The sequence below is a fragment of the Protobothrops mucrosquamatus genome, unplaced genomic scaffold (assembly GCF_001527695.2).
Source record: "Protobothrops mucrosquamatus isolate PMUCROS unplaced genomic scaffold, P.Mucros_1.0 scaffold1862, whole genome shotgun sequence".
Lineage (NCBI taxonomy): Eukaryota > Metazoa > Chordata > Lepidosauria > Squamata > Viperidae > Protobothrops > Protobothrops mucrosquamatus.
The window spans coordinates 203,647-223,290 of record NW_015387991.1 but is presented as its reverse complement, the minus strand read 5'-3'; the positions used below and the strand labels follow the sequence as shown (position 1 = coordinate 223,290).

At 42.3% G+C, this 19,644-nt stretch overlaps 1 protein-coding gene across 1 annotated transcript in view; it reads left to right on the top strand.

Annotated features, from left to right (window-relative positions):
- The window catches only part of LOC107294204 (zinc finger protein 208-like), a 131,542-nt gene that overhangs the window by 3,888 nt on the left and 108,010 nt on the right, over nucleotides 1–19,644 (top strand). Inside the window, exons 2-4 of the mRNA XM_029285563.1 lie at nucleotides 968–2,396; nucleotides 2,472–2,582; nucleotides 14,436–15,277. Coding sequence (XP_029141396.1) covers nucleotides 968–2,396; nucleotides 2,472–2,582; nucleotides 14,436–15,277 — 2,382 coding nt within the window. The remainder of the gene's footprint in view (nucleotides 1–967; nucleotides 2,397–2,471; nucleotides 2,583–14,435; nucleotides 15,278–19,644) is intronic.

Here is a 19,644-nt window from a genome sequence, read left to right as displayed (position 1 = left end):
CGGGTTCGGTTCGGCTGGCCCTCCAACATCTCTCTAGGCATCTTTTCCGACGTTTCATCTCTCTCAGCTCCTCGGCAAACCAGGGAGCCAATCGAGATCTACGTCGGGTCAGAGGCCGCAAAGGCACGACTCGGTCCAATGCTGCAGCGGCAGTTGTCTCCCAAGCCGCCGCCTGATTTTCCGCCGAGTCGTGGACCAGGTCCTCCGGATATGGCCCAAGCTCCATCAGGAACCTCTCAGGGTCCATCAGTCGCCTGGGACGGAACCATCTAGGCGGTTCCGTCTCCCTGCGGCGAGGGGGAGCGGTCCGGAAGTCCATCCTTAGGAGAGAATGATCTGACCATGACAAGGGCTCAATAACTAGCCTTACTATCTGCTCTCTGGATACCCCATGGTTCCTCAATCTTCTATATGAACTCTGCTAAGAATTCATAGCAATATAACAAGGAAGGAGAATTGATTAATGAAGGGGGAGGAAATGTAACAACATTGATATGGTTTTGGTTTAAAATTAGTGGAACTGTGGAGTTTTTGGTGCTTTCTGAGTTTTGGTTGCAGATGTTTCATTACCCAACTAAGTAACAAGATCAGAGCTAGTTACCTAGTTGAGTAATAAACATATGCAACAAACTACTAACCTTAGAGAGTACCAAGGACACCACAGTTCAACCCTGTGGTGCATAGATTCCTTCTACTAAAATCAATGGATCCTTTGAAGAATTCTATTTCTTATAAAAAAAGAACCATGCATTTCCACATTATAAATTTTCACTTATGAACTTGATGATAATCTATATCAAAATTCAGAGTTCAATAAACTTTGGACTACCTTTTATATTGATCAACATGACAGACTTTCAAAATGCTGCTTATGTCAACCTTCCGTCCAGATGTTTAGAATCGCTTGTTATTCCTTAACCTTTACCTCTTTGTACCTCACCACAACTTACTTTTGTTTTCTTGTAAGGAGCGTATGACCAGCAGAATGAGACTTGCGAGATAACACTCCAGACAACTTGGCCCATGAGGGAAGCAGAAAAAATGGCAATTCAGAAGGAAACAAAAAGTGGCCTAGGAAATGTATCAAAAAATGGAAATAAGGAAAGCTTAGTTTCCCAGCCTATTTGGAGTAGAAATGATTTTGCTGCTCAGGAAAATCAAACTGGAAAAAACCCCAAAGAGTGTTTGGAGAACATAGTGAAAAAAATCAAGGCGAAATCAGATATAAAGAACCATTACCAAACTCATTCTACAGAACAATATGGATACAAGGAGGATTACAATGAGACCATTATTCTTCCCTTACCTGAAAAGGGCACTATGGGAGATAAACCCTACAAGTGCACACAATGTGGAAAGAATTTCAGATGGAATTGTCTGCTTATTTCCCACAAAAGGAACCACACAGGTGAGAAACCATACAAATGCATGGAGTGTGGAAAAAGCTTCAACAAGAACTGTTTCCTTATATACCATAAAAGGATCCATACGGGAGAGAAGCCCTATAAATGCATGGAGTGTGAAAAGACCTTCAGTCGGAGGAGCTCCCTTACGCTCCATAAAAAGATCCATACAGGAGAAAAACCCTATAAATGTACGGAATGTGGACAGATGTTTAGAAAGAGGAACCACCTTATTTCCCATAAAAGAATCCATACCGGGGAGAAACCCTATAAGTGCATGGAGTGTGGAGAAAGCTTCCAGGAAATTAGGTCTCTTACTTCTCATAAGAGGATCCACAGCGGAGAGAAACTCTATAAACGCATGGAGGATGACAAAAGCTTTAGTCAAAGCAGTCAATTGATCTCCCATAAAAGGATTTACTCAGGGGAGAAACCGTATATATGTACAGAGTGTGGAAAGAGCTTCAGTAAGAGGGCTCATCTTGCTTCCCATAAAACAATTCACACAGGGGAGAAACCATACAAATGCATGGAGTGTGGGAAAGGATTCAGCCAGAAGAGTTACCTTACGTCCCATAAAAGGATCCATACAGGGGAGAAACCCTACAAATGCACAGAGTGTGAGAAGACCTTCAGTTGGAACTGTAGCCTTATTTCTCATAAAAGAACCCACACAGGTGAGAAACCGTACAAATGCACAGAGTGTGGGAAAAGCTTCAGCAAACACAATTCCCTTGCATGCCATAAAAGGATCCATACTGGAGAGAAACCCTATAAATGCACGGAGTGTGAAAAGACCTTTAGTCGGAGCAGCAACCTTATTTCCCACAAAAGGATCCACACTGGAGAGAAACCCTACAAATGCATGGAGTGCGGGAAGAGCTTTAGCGAAAACAGGTCCCTTAAAATTCATATGAGGATCCATTCAGGAGAGAAGCCTTATAAACGCACGGAGTGTGGAAAGACTTTTAGTCAAAGCTCTACACTCATTTCTGTCCCGCAGACGACAGAAAGCTACCCAGGTCTTGAATATGGAACGAGTTTCTGGTGGAATAGTCATCTTACATTCGATAAAAAAATCCACACAGGGGAGAAACCATATCAGGGTAGTGAATATGGGAAAATATTTGAACAAAGCAACTCACTTATTTCCCAGCAAAGTATCCACACTGGAGAAATGTTTGGAATGTGGGAAGAACTTCAGATGGAGCACTCAGCTTACTTCCCATAAAAGGATCCATTCTGGCGTGCCATACAAATGCCTGGAGTGTGGAAAGAGCTGCAGTCAAGTCATTTCATTTCTCACAAAACAATCCACATGGGAAAAAGCTGAAAGAACTTCTGTGAAAACGGGACCCTTAGTATTCACAAAAGGATTCACATGGGGGGGGGGGGAAACATTACAAATGCCTGGAATGTGGAAAGACTTTCTGTGAAAATAGGTCCCTAACTTCCCATAAAAAGGATCCACACGGAGAAACACTACAAATGTGTGGAGTGGGAAGAGCTTCGGGAGTAATCGTAACCTTAATTGACAACAAGATCCACACGGGAGAGAACCCATATAAGTGCATGAAGTATGGAAAGAGATTCTGCCAGGAGAAGGATCCACTCGGGTACTAATCCATAGAAATACTAGATTTATTCGCTTCGGTTCGTACATACTCGGTCTTAAAACCTTGAAGAGTTTGTGCTTTAAGTTTCTTGTGAGTTTCTGTTTTTTTGAAGCACAGGAGAGTAAAGATTGAAGAGTTGAGTATTGTGATATTACAAATAATTGAGCATGAGAAAAAGACACATTTGGAAATCCATGGGACCCAACATAAATAAAATAACATAAAAGCAGGAAAAACAGCCTTCACTCCTGAATGGGGGAGGAGTTTCTTCTGATCAAATAGACCATAAACTGGATATCAGCCACTGATTGTCAACATTTCTATAAAATAATGAAGCATACATCAGTTTTACAGAGGATAGGATAGGACAAGATAGGATAGGATAGGCTTTAGTGTCACTTTTTTTGTGAACATATGCACACATTAAAAAATGAAATGCTGATGCCTGTTATATAAATACACACACACACACACACACACATCTGTATATTAATCATAGTCTATTTTGAATACATAGAAAAAAAAGAGTCTTGAGAGTTAACAAGGTTGATACTATATGGTGGGAGATCCCTGTAAGACAGAGTTGTCCAGCCTTGGCAACTTTTAAGACTTGTGGACCTCCAACTGCCAGAATTCCTCAGCCAACATGACTGAGAGTTGAAGTCTACAGGTCTTAAAATTGCCAAGATTGGACACCCCTGCTGTAACACAAAAACAATACAAAAGAATCATAGATGAGTGTTTCTCAGCTTTGGCAACTTTAAGATCTGTGGACTTCAACTCCAATGGAAGGGACTCCTTTGGGGGATGTGTATAAACAAGGGTGGATGACCATCTCTCCAGGATCCCTGCACAGGAAGTTGAAGTAGATGATTAAGGAGAATCTTACAGCTAGCATACAAGAGTTCATTTAGGGACTGTTTGAAGTTACAACCCACTGGAAAAAGGGAGTTGTGACCAGTGGTGGGATTCAGCCAGTTCGCACCACTTCGGCAGAACTGGTAGCTAATTTTTTGGTTGCCCAGGCCCAGAATGGACTTCCGGAAGCGGCATCCACACAGAACCGGTTGTTCACATATTTGAATCCCACCACTGCTTGTGACTGTTTTTCACTTGACCATCGCAGCATCCCCATGGCCACATGATCAAAATTCAGACGCTTGGCAGCTGACTCATACTTATGATGGTTGCAGTGTCCCAGGGTCACGTGATCCCCTTTTGTGACCTGACAAGCAAAGTCAATGGGGAAGCCAGATTCACTTTACAATTGTGTTACTAACTTAACAACTGCAGTGATTCACTTAACGACGGTGGCAAGAAAGGTCGTAAAGTGGGGCAAAACTCAACTCTCGGTCCGCAACAGAAATGTTGGACTCAGTTTTGATCGTAGGTCAAGGATTGCCTGTATCTTATGTTCAAAACGGGAGCTAAATTGGAAGGTAAAGCCAGGTTTGTTAGCCAGTGCAGCAGTACTACAAAAACCCATGTTGCAAGTATTGCAAAGTTTATCCTACATGGCCCTCAGCACAGAGACACTGAGATGGTTGTAAATGCGAGAACCAGTTGCAGAGTTACTTTTTCAGCACTTTTGTGACCAAATAGGGCAGTTGATAAGTGAGGACTGGCTGTACAAAAAGAAAGGGGGGGGAGGAATTAAAGGAAGCAATCAAAACAACTTAGACCTTATATTTCTTTTTATCCCAAGAAAGAAGGAAGAGGTGCTAAGGAATGAGAATGAGGAGAAGTAAGGGTTAGCTGCCTTTGCAAACAATCGTACATAAACTGACATTTCTGAGGTAAAACTTTGGAGCTGTGTCGCATGGAGTCCTTTACCCACTTCAAGACTTTCTTGAAATAATAATAGTAAAGTTGGAAGGGACCTTGGAGGTCATGTAGTCCAACCCCCTGCTCAGGCAGGTAACATACCATTCAGGTGCTTTGGAGAATAGATGGAACCCCCTTTTTTTCTTTGTGGCTGCCCCTCAAATATTGGAGGGGGAGAGAGAGAGAGAAGTGGCTTTGCAGGAAAGCAGCTGCGGATGGACCTGGAGTGTATTGCAAGAATTCATCCATGGTTCATGTCTATGGAGGTTCTCCGTCATCCAAATCATGGTTGTCCCAAAGATGTTTTTTCAAGAGGCAAGTGGACTTTCTTGTTTTTTCTTAGAAGACGTTTCGCTTCTCATCCAGGAATAGAAGCAGAAGCAGAAATAGAAATAATAGAAATAGAAAAAAATAGAAATTAGAAGTAGAAATAGAAATAGGATCTTGAAGGTCTAGTCCTGCCCCCGGGTCAAGCAGGAGAACCTACCGTATTTTCCGGCGTATAAGACGACTGGGCGTATAAGACGACCCCTAACTTTTCCAGTTAAAATATAGAGTTTGAGCGAGAGAGGGGGGGGGAGAGAAAACTTGATGAGTAATATGCCAAACCACATGTGTAAAGGAATAAAATAGAATACCTGTATTTTCCGGCATATAAGATGACTGGGCGTATAAGATGACCCCCGACTTTTGAGAAGATTTTCAGGGTTTAGAAAGTCGTCTTATACGCCGGAAAATACGGTATATCATTTCAGACAAGTGACTGTGTAGCCTCTTCTTAAAAACCTCTGGTGACAGCACCCATGGGCCAGCTGTTCCATTGGTTAATTGTCCTCACTGTTAGGAACTCTCTCTTTGATCAGTTTCCAACCATTGTTTCTTGTCCTCCCTCTGGTGCTTTGGTGAATAATTTGACCCTGTCTTCTTGGTGGCAGCCTCTCAAATACTGGAATACTGCTATCATGTCACCCCTATTTCTTCTTTTCTTTAGACTAGCCAAACCCACATCCTACAGCTGTTCTTCAGCTCTGACTGGATAGTGGGGAATGGAAGGATTTATACTTCATTAAATACTATAAATCCTTCCATTCCCCACCATCCAGTCACAGCTGAAGAAGCTTCTTGGATGAGAAATGAAACGTCTTCAAAGAAAAAACAAGAAAGTCCAGTTGCTTCTTGAAAAAGCATCTTTGGGACACTGATGGCTCATGTTTAAGTGATTGTCCACTAGGACTCCAGGATCCTTCTCACAGCTACTGCTTTTGAGCTAGATACCACCTATTCTATACCTGTGCATTTGGTTGTCTCGCTTAGTTATTTCAATTTACCAATCTCTCCACAGACCAACATGGAGAAACCAAATTACGTTTTATGAGGCAAAAGCAAATCCCTCTAGTGGACAATCACTTGACCATGAGCCAGCAATGTGCAGCAGCAGCCAAACAACTAATACAATCCTGGGTTGCATAAACAGAGGCATAGAATCAAGATCACGCAAAGTATTAGTACCGCTTTATAAAACCCTAGTGAGACCACACCTGGAATACGGCAGCCAATTTTGGTCACCATGTTACAAAAAAGATGCTGAGACCTTGGAAAAAGTTCAGAGAAGAGCATCTAAGATGATCAAAGGCCTGAAGACTAAAACATATGAAGAAGGGCTGCAGGACTTGGGTTTGGCTAGTCTAAAGAAAAGAAGAAATGGTGGTGACATGATAGCAGTATTCCAGTATTTGAGGAGCTGCCACAAAGAAGAGGCAAATTATTCTCCAAAACACCAAAGGGCAGGACAAGAAACAATGGTTGGAAACTGATCAAAGAGAGGAATTGAGAAAGTTCCTAACAGTGAGGACAATTAACCAGTGGAACAGCTTACCTTCAAAAATTGTAGGTGCTCCATCACTGGAGGTTTTTAAGAAGAGAGTGGATAGCCACACTTGTCTGAGATGGAATAGGTTTTCCTGCTTGAGTAGGGGGCTGGACTAGAAGACCTCCAAGGTCCCTTCCAATTCTATTCTATTCTATTCTATTCTATTCTAGAATCAAGCTGCATGCAGCATAACAAAATTGACAAAAGTGAAAGGGGGGGTTTCTGAATACTTTCCATAAGATAGAATAGAGCTGGAATGCATTGTGTGTCTTACGTCTCCACAGACCAATATGAAGAAACCAAGTTTGGTTAGATGAGGCAAAAGAGAGTCCCTCTTTCCACTCCTCCCCACCGCCTCCCCGCGCTCTTAAGCACCGCCTGCATTCTGCAGAAAACCCGCCAGGAGGCTCCCTCTGCACGTACTGGAAGGGCTGGCAGCTTCCAAGCGTCAGCGAAGAACTGAGCATGCGCCCGTCCGTTTTGATCCTTTTCTCAAGGTTCTCTCTTTGCGGAAGCTTTCCCGTCTCGCAAAGGAGAGCGATCCAGACATTACTCAGGAGGCTGGGGAGAGGGGGATCTTCTCTGTAAAGGGGTTTCGCGCTGGAGGCATGCATCTGCAGACCTAACAAAGTCTTCAGGGTAGGAGTCCTGGGAAGGGAAGAGACCGGTGTCCCATGTTGCTCTGCCTCTCCTTTACATGCAAGGCAAGGTGAGTGAATGAGTGGGTGGGTGGGTGAGAATCAAAGCTCCAGACAAGCCATGTTGCACCACCACCACCCCAGAATAAATTCAGGCTCCCCAAGAAGGAGAAGGCAATCTGGGGAGCCATTTCTCCTCTATTTCCCCGGCAAAAACTCTGCATGGAGGAAGGAAGAGAGAGATTGCAAAACTCCAACTGGAAAGCCAGAAAGCTTTGCAGGAAAGCAGCTGAGGATGTGGTTGCATTGCATGAATTCATCCATGCTGGTTTATAGAAGCCTGTGTTTTGGCTTCAGTTGCGTGTTTTTGCCTGGGTGTGTGTGTGTGTGTCCGAGAGAGAATGTCAGTCCGTTCATATAAAAAGGAAAGACTGCAGTTATGCTGGATGCAAAGAGGAAGACTTCTTAAATCAGCCTTTCCCAATATCGGAGACTTGACAATGTGTGGACCGCAACTCCCAGAATTCCCCAGTCAACATAGCTGGCTGGGGAATCTTGGGAGTTGAAGTCCACACATTGTCAAGTTGTCAAGCTTGAGAACACCCTCCTCAATCCTCTTGTAGTGCTCCAAGTGTTTGAGGAAGGTTGGTCCTGAAGATTTTGCATTCTGCTCTCCTCCCAGATCATCAGACACAGCTGTCTGTGTAAGGCAGTGTTTCTCAACCTTGACAATTTTAAGGCATGTGGACTTCAACTCCCAGAATTCCACAGCCAGCAATGCTGGCTGTGGAATTCTGGGAGTTGAAGTCCACATGCCTTAAAATTGTCAAGGTTGAGAAACACTGGTGTAAGGTGATCTGCACTCTTTTCTCAAATATGTATTAGAACCAACCATCTCCTCTTGGTTCTTAATTTTTCTTTGGCAGTGCTGGCTATCAGTAATCCTAAAATTTCTTTTCCATTTTAGGTGAATGATCTGGAAACCTCTTTTGCTTTATTATGTCATTGTGTAAGAAATTTTATGAACTGGAATAGCCATAGCAACAAACCAGCCAATGAGAACTGTTTTTGATTAAGAGACAGTATTGGCTGTGTGAGGCATGTGATCCAGCCTAGGTCTGGGCGTGTCTTAGTCTTCTCTGTGTTGTTGTTTTTCCTGATCTCTTAAGAGTTGTTGATGTTCCCCAGAGCTGAATGAAACTGTATGTATCATGTTTATATATATTTTATAGATAAACTTTTTCTAAACTATGCCTCCTGCTCATTTTGAATGTGTGCTTATTTTTTGGGCTTATTTTTATGCTGGAAAGCTGTAAAACTCTAACATGTTATTATTATCTATCAATTAGAATTAGAGCTGGAAGGAATCTTGGATGTCTTCTAGTCCAGCCCTCTGTTCAAGCAGGAGACCCTATACCTGTTTAGACAAGTGGCTGTGCCATCTCTTCTTAAAAACCTGCAGTGATGATGAAGCACCCACAACAACGTCTGAAGGCAACTTCTGTTCCACTGGTTAATTGTCCTGACTGTTAGGAAGTTTCTCCTTAATTCCAGGTTGCTTCCCTCCTGGATCAGTTTCCAACCATTGTTTCTTGTCTTGCCTTCTGGTGCTTTGGAAAATAAGTTGACTCCCTCTTCTTTGTGGCAGCCCCTTAAATACTGGAATAACTTGTGGAGCAAAGAGGGGATGAAGAAGCGGTTGAGGCTTCTCCGGGGCTTCTGCACAATGTAGTTCCAGAGAAGAAAAGACCCTTGGACAACTGCAAGATTTCTTGGCTACATTTGAAGTTGTGCTAGAGGACAGAGAAAATGGAAGAATATCTAGTATGCGATAGAGATGGAAAAGGCCCTCCAGATGCTCATTCTGGGACCTGTAGGGATATCTGGGCAGAAACTGGGCAGGAGGTCCTAGAGGACAAGACAATCAGTTCAGAGGTCCAGCGCAGGCTCTTTAGGAGTGTCCAGTACCAAGAGTTTAAGGGGCCCCGAGAAATTTGCAGCCACCTTCACCACTTTTGCCGTCAGTGGCTACAGCCAGAAAGACACACTAAGGCTCAAATGTTGGATCTGGTGATCCTGGAGCAGCTCCTGGCCGTCCTGCCCCCAGAAATGGAGAGTTGGATCCGGGAATGCGGAACAGAGACCAGCTCTCAGGCGGTGGCCCTGGCCGAAGGTTTCCTCCTGAGTCAGGTGGAAGAGCAGAAGAAGACAGAGATGCAGGTGAGCGAGACCTTCATTTTGAGACTTAAAAGGGGTGTTAATGTTACAAACAGTGTTTGAGTCCTTAAATATCTCCTCAATATGAAGAGAAGCTTAACACTGGTTCTTCTGCCACTTGCCATACAGAATGGTTGGGGGTCAGGTGGCATACAAGTTTAATAAATTATTATTGGTCGCATAGTCAGATATTTAGACTGGATTTCGTTGTTTTTTTTTATCAACCTACCAAATGCTTCCCAAGGACCTGTTGTTGTTTAAGAATATTAAATGAAACTTCGCAGGATATAAGCTGTTCCAAATTTGCAATTGACTAATGAGGATTTTATCATTCCAATGGTGTTCAAGTGGTGCTGCAGATATTTTGGAATTGGACCCAAGGGGCCTATTACTATCTTTGCTTTCTTTTGCCACAGTCATTCTACTTCTATTTGCGGATCTTTGTATTTGGTGATTTTCTCCAGTTCTTTCTCTTCTATTCTGCTCTCTTCAGGTACAGCCACATCCACCATCCAAATTATTTTTGTCTTTCTTATCAACAGTTCTTAAGTGTGGGGTGTTAACTATTACTACTGTGGACCAGGAGTTTTGCCAAGTTGTGAGGAGAGAACAAAATTCACTCTTTCTTCTGACATGATATGTGAATTCTTCTTTCTTTCTACCTGCTACTTTCCTTCCAGGAGTCATTCTTGCACATATTCCCTGATCATTCCAAGGATATACAAGATCCATCAAATTGCTCTCCGAAGCACCTTTCTAGGAAGTTCACTGAGGAAGTCCAACATCAGGACGCTTCACCGGGTAAGAATGGATTCCTTCCAAGCGGTATGAAATTCCAGAGAAAGACTCATTGTCTGGGTCTTCTCATCCATAATTTTGCTTTTGAAAACTCTTCTTCTACCATTTTTGTCTCCTTTACAGAAGATAGAACAGTTCCATTGATATTTCTAGGATCATCTCATTCTGTTGATGGAGCTGAACAAGTAACTGAATCAGCTGCTCAGGTAGGAGGAGAAGCTTCAGAGAGTTGCAAAGAACCATTTTGAGGCCTCCTGATTTGTTGTGGGGTTGACAGATAATATTGTTGCTTCTACACAACATGGAAAGGGAAAATCTGGGTTCAGTCCTTGATCAGTTACCCTCACCTTAGCTCATTTGCCTTCTGGTCAAAGTTCAATAGCTCAATTATCTGTTGGGAAGCAGGTCATCGACATATTGACAGCATTCTACCGAACTTCTAGATTCCTAAATCATCCCTTTATGCTGCCTGCAGAATTCTGAGAGTTGAAGTCCACAGGACTTAAAAGTTGGTCTAGAAGCTACCTAGGCAATTTTGTGTTGAGGGAGAGTGTTAATCCCTGATAAGGTATCATAGCCCACATGTGATGCATGTACCAAAAAGCTTAGGGCTTTGGTTTTTTTCTCACTTCCTTTACACATGACCCCATTACCCTATTTGGCTGTAATACACATCATTGCTTTTGATTTTGAAATTCTTCCTTTAATGTCTTTGATCTTGCTCATTAATGTTTTAACTTTGGTTTATATGGTTCCGACATTTTTGCCATAGATTCCTTGTTTGGTATTTCAATCATTTGTGTACAGTTTATTTCCTGCTAGCTTTGGGGGCATTACTTAAATTTATCACTTAATATTATATTGTAAAAGAGCGGTGTGGTGGCCTAGTGGTGAAGATGCTCACCTCCCACTCGGAAGGTTAAGAGTTCAATCCTAGATAGCAGCAGTTGTTTCTCTCTTAGGGCGCAAAGAAAAATATCTGTGAACTCCATGCAGGCATCAGAAAGGGGATTCGGCCAGTAAACACTCAACTCCATCCAGTTGCCCCCACTCTACTTCAAATTAAAGATCTACAGGATCGTTAGAAAAAACATATAGTAAAAATGCTTGTTTATGATCATAGTGAAGATTGATTTTGATTTTTTATCTGATACATAAAAGGAGTGCCCTGAAGATATTTTTTTTGCTAAACCTAATCCAGGTAGAGACTTCAAAATAAGTATATGAGCACCACATTTCTTTCTTTTACATCTAATTGGTTTGAGCATTTCTTTTTATCTCTGCCTAAAATGTCACACAGAAATGTTTCAGCACATCCTTCAGCAACTCTGAATGGTTGCAAATCGCTCAGAGTCCTGCATTTGAGACAGCCTTCTGCATAAATCAAAATAGTAAACAATCAGGAAAAATGGCCACTGAGGTTAGCCTGGATTTGGAGACAATCCAGAATAATAATTATTTTTTCCCCTGAAGGTCACTGAAAATCCTTCAGAAATTGTAAAATGTATTTTTTAAATATAAATTTGTATTTACCAGGAGCAACTTAAACATAGGGGTTCTTTTTACTCTAATCAAAGAAGTTAATTTAGCCATCATCAGAAGTCCCATCCTCTTCACCATAAAACAGTGAAGTTTCTTAGCCTTGCCACAAATGTTTCATCAGACAAAGCCTGCCATCCGTGCCACTTTCCTCATAAAATATTTTGCATCCTTTAGAAACACCCATGCGCAGATCTCTGCTTTAAAGATTGTTCGACAAAGGAAGAGAATTGGCAAGTAATTCCTTGAGCTGTTGGTTAACATGTTCCTGCTTTTCCTTGTTCAGGAGAGTCTTGTGTCATTCAAGGAGGTGGCAGTGTATTTCTCCGAGGAGGAATGGTCTCGGCTGGATTCCTACCAAAAAGCCCTCCATAGAGAAGTCATGCAGGAGAATTCCCAGAATGTGGCCTCTCTGGGTAAGGACCTCTGCTGGGCCCTCAGATACTTAGAGGAGACGTTTGTGATATGATGAATTTTGCTATTTCTCTGTAAAAGATAGCCCTGCTTCTGGGAAGAGATGAAGCCAGTAGCTTAGGTTTGTTGTTGTTGTTAGATGCGAATTCGTGTCCGATCATCACGACCCCATGGACAACGTTCCTCCAGGCCTTCCTGTCCTCTACCATCTTCTGGAGTCCATTTAAGCTCACGCCTACTGCTTCAGTGACTCAATCCAGCCACCTCATCCTCTGTCGTCCCCTTCTTCTATTGCCCTCAATCTTTCCCAGCATTAGGCACTTCTCCAGTGAGTCCTTCCTTCTCATTTGGTGGCCAAAGTATTTGAGTTTCAACTTCAGGATCTGGCCTTCTAAAGAGCAGTCAGGGTTGATCTCCTCTAGGACTGACCGGTTTGATTGCCTTGCAGTCCAGGAGACTCACAGGAGTCTTCTCCAGCACCATAGTTCAAAGGCTTCAATTCTTTGGCGCTCAGCCTTTTGTATGATTAGGTTAGGATCAAGGAATTACGCAGGTGTCCAAATGAAGTCAGAGACCCTGACAGGAACTTGCAGTTTTATATAAATAAATATATTTTACATCTATACAGCAGACAAGATAGTCAGGCAATCAGGAGCATCATGAGGTAAATTGCAGAGCACACAGAGCACAGAAGAAAAAGGTGGGGGGAAAGGGAAACTTCCCTTCCACATGCACAGCAACCAATCACAGAACAGATTACCTCACGCAGGAGCCTGCACTCTCCAACGAATCTAATATAACTGTGCATTCTGGCTCATTGCACAACCCCACTGCTCCAGCTACTAAATAATATAAGAATGAAGAGAAGGAGAGGAGAGAAAATATAGAATGGAATGGAATGGATTGGAATAGAGGAAAATTTCATACTTCGGGTAATTTGGGGACTCATAAAAGATGTTACGTACTTTTACCTCATCAACAGTGAATCTTTCTGGAGGAACACCCTTGTTTGCTCTTTCAGACCTCCATGGAATAAACAGCTCCTATTTCACCAGAATCTCAATTCTAAACATTCCCTTGAGCTACTATTGGATTGCTGTTTAACATGTCTATGTGAATGCTGCAAAAGCTGCTGAAAAATTGGGTACAGTCATGTGATATCTCAACTTACAACTGCAGCAAACCACAGACATAAGTCAAGGATTACCAGTAGTATTTTCCCAGAGAATTGGATGGTCCCAATCCTTCTTTTTTCCAAAAGACTTTGAAGATGAACGCTGCTGAGAATTGATAGCAATATGTAAGGAAGGAGAATTGATTAATGAAGGGGGGAAATGTAACAACATTGATATGTTTTTGGTTTAAGATCAATGGATCCGTGGAGTTTTTAGTGCTTTCTGAACTTGATGGTTTGGTTGCAGATGTTTCATTACTCAACTAGGTAGCAGCATCAGAGCTAGTTAACTAGTTGGGTAATAAATATATGCAACACATTACTAACCTCAGAGAGCACCAAGGATGCTATAGTTCAACACTGTGCTGCACAGATTCTCTCCTGTTAGAATCAATGGATCCTATATAGATATAATCTTTATCAAAAGTCAGCATTCAGTAAACTTTAGATTGTCTTTTATGTTGATCAGTACGACAGAATTTCTAAAAGCTGCTTAGTCTTGGTCAACCTTCCCAGCTGGATGTTTAGAGTCACTTCTTATTCTTTAAACTTTATTTTTTGTACCTTGCCATAACTTGCTTTCTTCTTCTTTTAAGGAGTGAATGAGCAGCGGAACAAGTCTTGCGAGATAACACTCCAGACAATCCAGCCCATAAAGGGAGCAGAACAAATTGCAAATCAGAAGGAAACAAAATATTGCCAAAGAAACATATCAAAAAATGGAAATAAGGAAAGCTTAGTTTTCCAGCCTGTTAGGAGTGGAAATAATTTTGCTGCACAACAACAAAACAAAGAATATTTGGGGAACAGAGTGAAAAAATTCAAAGAGAAATCAGATATAAAGAAACATTACAAAACTCATTCTATGCAACAATATGGATACAAAGAGGGTGAAAACGGTTGCAGTGGGACCCTTATTCTTCCCTTACCTGGAAGGGACAGTATGGGAGATAAACCCTATAAGTGCACGGAATGTGGAAAGAATTTCAGGTGGAATTGTCGGCTTATTTCCCACAAAAGGATCCACACAGGTGAGAAACCTTATAAGTGCATGGAATGTGGAAAGAATTTCAGGTGTAATAGTCAGCTTATTTCCCACAAAAGGATCCACACAGGTGAGAAACCATACAAATGCACAGAATGTGGAAAGAGATTCACTGAGAACACTATCCTTGCATGCCATAAAAGGATCCACACAGCTGAGAAACCCTATAAGTGCATGGAATGCGGAAAGAATTTCAGGTGGAATTGTCGGCTTATTTCCCACAAAAGGGTCCATACAGGTGAGAAACCATACAAATGCACAGAGTGTGGAAAAAGATTCAGCGAGAACACTTTCCTTACATGCCATAAAAGGATCCATACAGGAGAGAAACCCTATAAATGCTTGGAGTGTGGAAAATGTTTCCAGGAAATTAGATGCCTTACTTCCCATAAGTGTATCCACATGGGAGAGAATCCCTATAAATGCCTGGAGTGTGGAAAGAGCTTCAGTCAGAGAAGTAATCTCTTTTCTCACAAAACAATCCACACAGGGGAAAAGCCATATAAATGTCTGGAATGCGGAAAGACATTCCGTGAAAATGGATCCCTTACTTCCCATAAAAGGATCCACACGGGGGAAAAACCATACAAATGTCTGGAATGTGGAAGGACATTCCGTGAAAATGGATCCCTTACTTCCCATAAAAGGATCCACACAGGGGAGAAACCCTACAAATGTATGGAGTGTGGAAAGAGCTTCGCGAATAGTAGTAACCTTAATTCACATTACAGGATCCACATGAGAGACAAACCATATAGATGCATGATGTGTGGAAAGGGATTCCACCAGGAGAATCACCTTACTTCTCATACAAGGATCCACTGGGGTCCTAATCCATAGAAATACTAGATTTATTTGCTTCAGTTCATACATACTCAGTCTTTCAAACCTTGGAGCAGACATGTCAAACACAAGGCCCGGGGGCCAGATGCAGCCCGCGAAGTGGTTTCATGTGGCCCGCGAAGCCATCCTGGAAACAGTGAGGGAACGGTCCCCTTGGCCCTGGCCCAGGCCAGCTGGGAGCCAATGTACAATTTTGTGGTGGCCATCTATGCTGAAACACATTCAGTCTTAGCTCCATAAACCACCCCCCCGCATGGCCTGAGAGGAACAGTGAGGCTCCTCCACTGGACCATGCCTTGGCACTTGCCCCGGTCCAACCCCCTTCTGCTAGAGACCCTCAGATCTATCCCACTCCTGCCCAGGCCCCCACAGGCACCCTTGACGTGAACGATGTAGAGCTGGCCACACCCACCCAGTAGGCCACACCCACCCTGGCCACACCCACCCGGCCCCCTGAGGGCAACCGCAATGCTGATGTGGCCCTCAATGAAATTGAGTTTGACACCCCTGCCTTGGAGGGTTTGTGCCTTAAATTTCTCATGAGTTTCTTTCTGATACACAGGAGAATAAGGATTAAAGAATAATAATAACAAGAACAAACAACAAAAATAATAGAGTTGGAAGGGGCCTTGGAGGTCTAGTCCAACCCCTGGCTCAGGCAGGAAGCCTATACCATTTCAGACAAATGGTTGTCCAGTCTCTTTAAAAACTTCCAGTGTTGGGGAATTCGCAACTTCTGGAGGCAAGTTGTTCCACTGTTTAATTGTTCTGTCAGGAAATTTCTCCTTACTTTTAGGTTGCTTCACTCTTCGGTTAGTTTCCATCTGTTGCTTCTTGTCCTGCCTTCAGGTGCTTTGGAGAATAGCTTGACTCCCTCTTCTTTGTGGCAACCCCTGAGATATTGGAACACTGCTATCATGTCACCCCTAGTTGATGTGGTAGTGTTATGAATAAGCATGGGGAAAAGCGACATTTGGAAATCAATGGGGCCCAACATAAATAAAATAATATAAAATCAGGAAAAGCTGCTCTTCACTCCTATATAGTCGAGGAGTTTCTTCTGGTCTTCTGAGATTCTGTATACCTCCTAATATTAAAAGGTACTAAGGTACTAATTAGTACAAAATCACATGGAGCAGAAATAAAGACATTTGTGAATAAAGACAGTGTTTATTCATTTAGCTGCCTAATCACAGAAAAAATGTAATTAGGCAGTAAAATGAATAAACATTTACAGACATTTCTGCTCCATGTGATTTTGTATTGTGTGAACTTGGCCCCCAGGCATAGCCTAAGCTTGAATTAACAGAGCTTGCAAGGCTAAACCCTTGTAAATCATGATATTGCTTTGTATATTGTGTTTACTTGGCCAATAAATATCCCCCCAATTTTCTTTTGCAAGTCCTGTTATGATGAATCTGTTCTGTCCTAATAAAGCTGATGTCCTAATAAAGATGGATAGTTTTAAAGGTGATATCAGACTCCATGTTAATTTGCCCCCATTTGGGGGCAGAGATTGGCAGAAATCTCCAATCTGGTTTTGGATAGAGAAAATTTTACTCCCTTCTCTTCAAAATGCCCTTTTTTTTTAACACCAAGAGCATGCATAAGGGGGGGGGGGAGCTCACAAAGATGCTTTTTCACCAGGCAACTGAACTTTCTTGTTTTTCTTTGAAGACGTTTCGCTTCTCATCCAAGAAGCTTCTTCAGCTCTGACTGGATGGTGGAGAATGGAAGGATTTATACTCCTTGCAGACAGCTGGTCATTTGCATTCTTTTAGAGAGTCATTGATGCCACTTGGAGGTTTATCTGTATTGTAGACTGAAGATAAATGATGTCGTATCCTTCCCCCTCTGTTGTGAGAAGGCTGTTCAGTTTTGACATATATGGGCTCTTTGACTGAGAATCTCCATAAACTTACAAGGGGTACAACTGAAAACAAATCTTGTGATAGCCAGATCTTTTCATAACAATTCTGCTTGAGCAGGGGTTGGACTAGATGTCCAAGGTTCCTTCCAACTTTATTTGTCTATGGAGATTCTCAGTCATCCAGGTCATGGTTGAAAGAGGGATTTGAAAGGGGGTCAAAGAGGCCATCCATGTCATTGAACAGACCTCTCTCAATAGAGGGGGAGGGATACGACATCTATCTCCAGTCTATAGTCCTTTTAGTGGTTCCAAAAAGGCTCCACACCCCATTTGCACTACGCAGGTGACCCTGAGGACACAAATAAACCTCCAAGTGGCCTCAACGACTCTAAAAGGATGAAAGTGGCCAGCTGTCTGCAAGGAGTATAAATCCTTCCATTCACCACCATCCAGTCAGAGCTGAAGAAGCTTCTTGGATGAGAAGCAAAATGTCTTTGAAGGAAAAAGAAGAAAGTCTAGTTGCCTTGTGAAAAAGCATCTTTGGAATTCCAACTTTATTATTGTATACTTGCCCATGCCTCCAGGCATTTTAAAAGGTCATCTGCAGCATTCAGAATGCACTAAAGGCAAATGAGGTATGATTCCACAGGAAAGACTATTTTAAAGGATACAGGATTTGGGGCAAAAGTAAGGTGACCAACTTTTTTACAATGAGAAGGAGGACACAAATAAATTGAAGAAAAAAAGTGAGTCTAATGTGTGCGTGTGTGCCGTGTCGTGTTTCGGTAAGAAGTAAACAAAGCCACTTGCGTGCGGCGCACTCTTGCATGTGGCGCACTTTCTGAAAACAGTTCTTCTGTGCGGAGTGCATGTGTCTCATAATCGCGTCTCGCCGCAATGTACCAAGCCTTGACGAATCGTCATGTCAAATACAAATATGTCACATCACACGCAACAGATCAGCTGGGCATCAATTGAATACGGAGATTTACAGATTAGTCTTCAAATATCGAAAAGAAGGACATGTAGGAGGACACTTTTCGAGACAGGACAGAACTTACAAAAGAAAGACTGTCCTCCCTAAAGGAGAACGATTGGTCACCTTAGCAAAAGTAGAGTTTTACTGAGGTAGATTTGTCCCCAAAAAGATGATTAAATATGGCATAGTGGACTATCTTGCATTTCCTATTGCAGGGAGCCCTTGTGATGTCTATGATTGCAACAGAGGTGCCATTAAAATGATACTCTGCAATATCCTAGAGAGGCCAAACCTCTAGCCAGGATTCTTGCTGTTTGCCCAGTGATCCTTGGGGTTGAATTAAGACTCCCTGGTCTGGGTTGAAATGCCGCAAGCGAGAAACAAAATTTGTAAAATTATTAACTTTTACATAACCATCCATTGCTTCTTGTCCTGCCCTTGGGTGCTTTGGAGAATGTCCCCCCCCCAGTCCTTCTTTTCTCTAGACTAGCCAAACTCAAATCCTGCAACCCTTCTTCATGTTTTAGTCTCCAGGCCTTTAGTCATCTTAGTTGCTCTTCTTTGTACTTTTTCCAAAGTCTCAACATCTTTTTTGTAATGTGACCAAAACTGGATGCAGTATTCCAGGTGTGTTCTTACTAAGGCTTTATAAAGCGGTACTAATACACATGATTTTGATTCTATGCCTGTTTATACAATCAAGGATTGTATTTGTATTAGCTTTTTTGGCTGCTAGCCACACACTGCTGGTTCATGTTAAATGATCGTCCGCTAGGATTCCAATAGTCAACCACCTTCCTTGTGGGATGCCAAGGACATTGGGTGGCACCTCAGGGACATTTCTTCTTGTTGTTGTGCCATATCCATTATTGGACGTTGGTGATCATGTTGGCAAACCTGTTTTATCAGCAGCCGCACGAAAAAGTGCTGCTGAGTTTTGTCCAAACCAGTCCCTTAGATTTTGAAACCATGATGTTCTTTTTCTGCCTGGACCTCGTTTGCCTTCAATCTTTCCCTGGAGGATTAAATGGAGCATGCTGTATTTTTCTGGGTGTCGCATCACATGTCCGAAATATTCTAATTTTTGTTTTTTAATTGTTTTGATGATTTCCCTTGGCTTTCCCAGGCGGCTTATCACCTCCTCATTTCTGATCTTTCCATGACCCTGTCAGAAGTAAGTCTTCATCCTAGTTCATCCAAGCCAGGAATATTATCATTATTATTATTATTAAATAAGCAACATGGCGACTGCTTTGGGAAGATGGGTACAGTTTATTGCGGAAGCAGAAAGATGGCTCTTCAGGAAAGAGCAGAGAAGAAAAAGAGAGAGAGCACATGGGCAGTAGCTTTTTATACTCTCTGTAGCTTTTTGTTTGGAAGTTTTCCTGTTCCTGTGTTGTGAACTTTGAGGCTA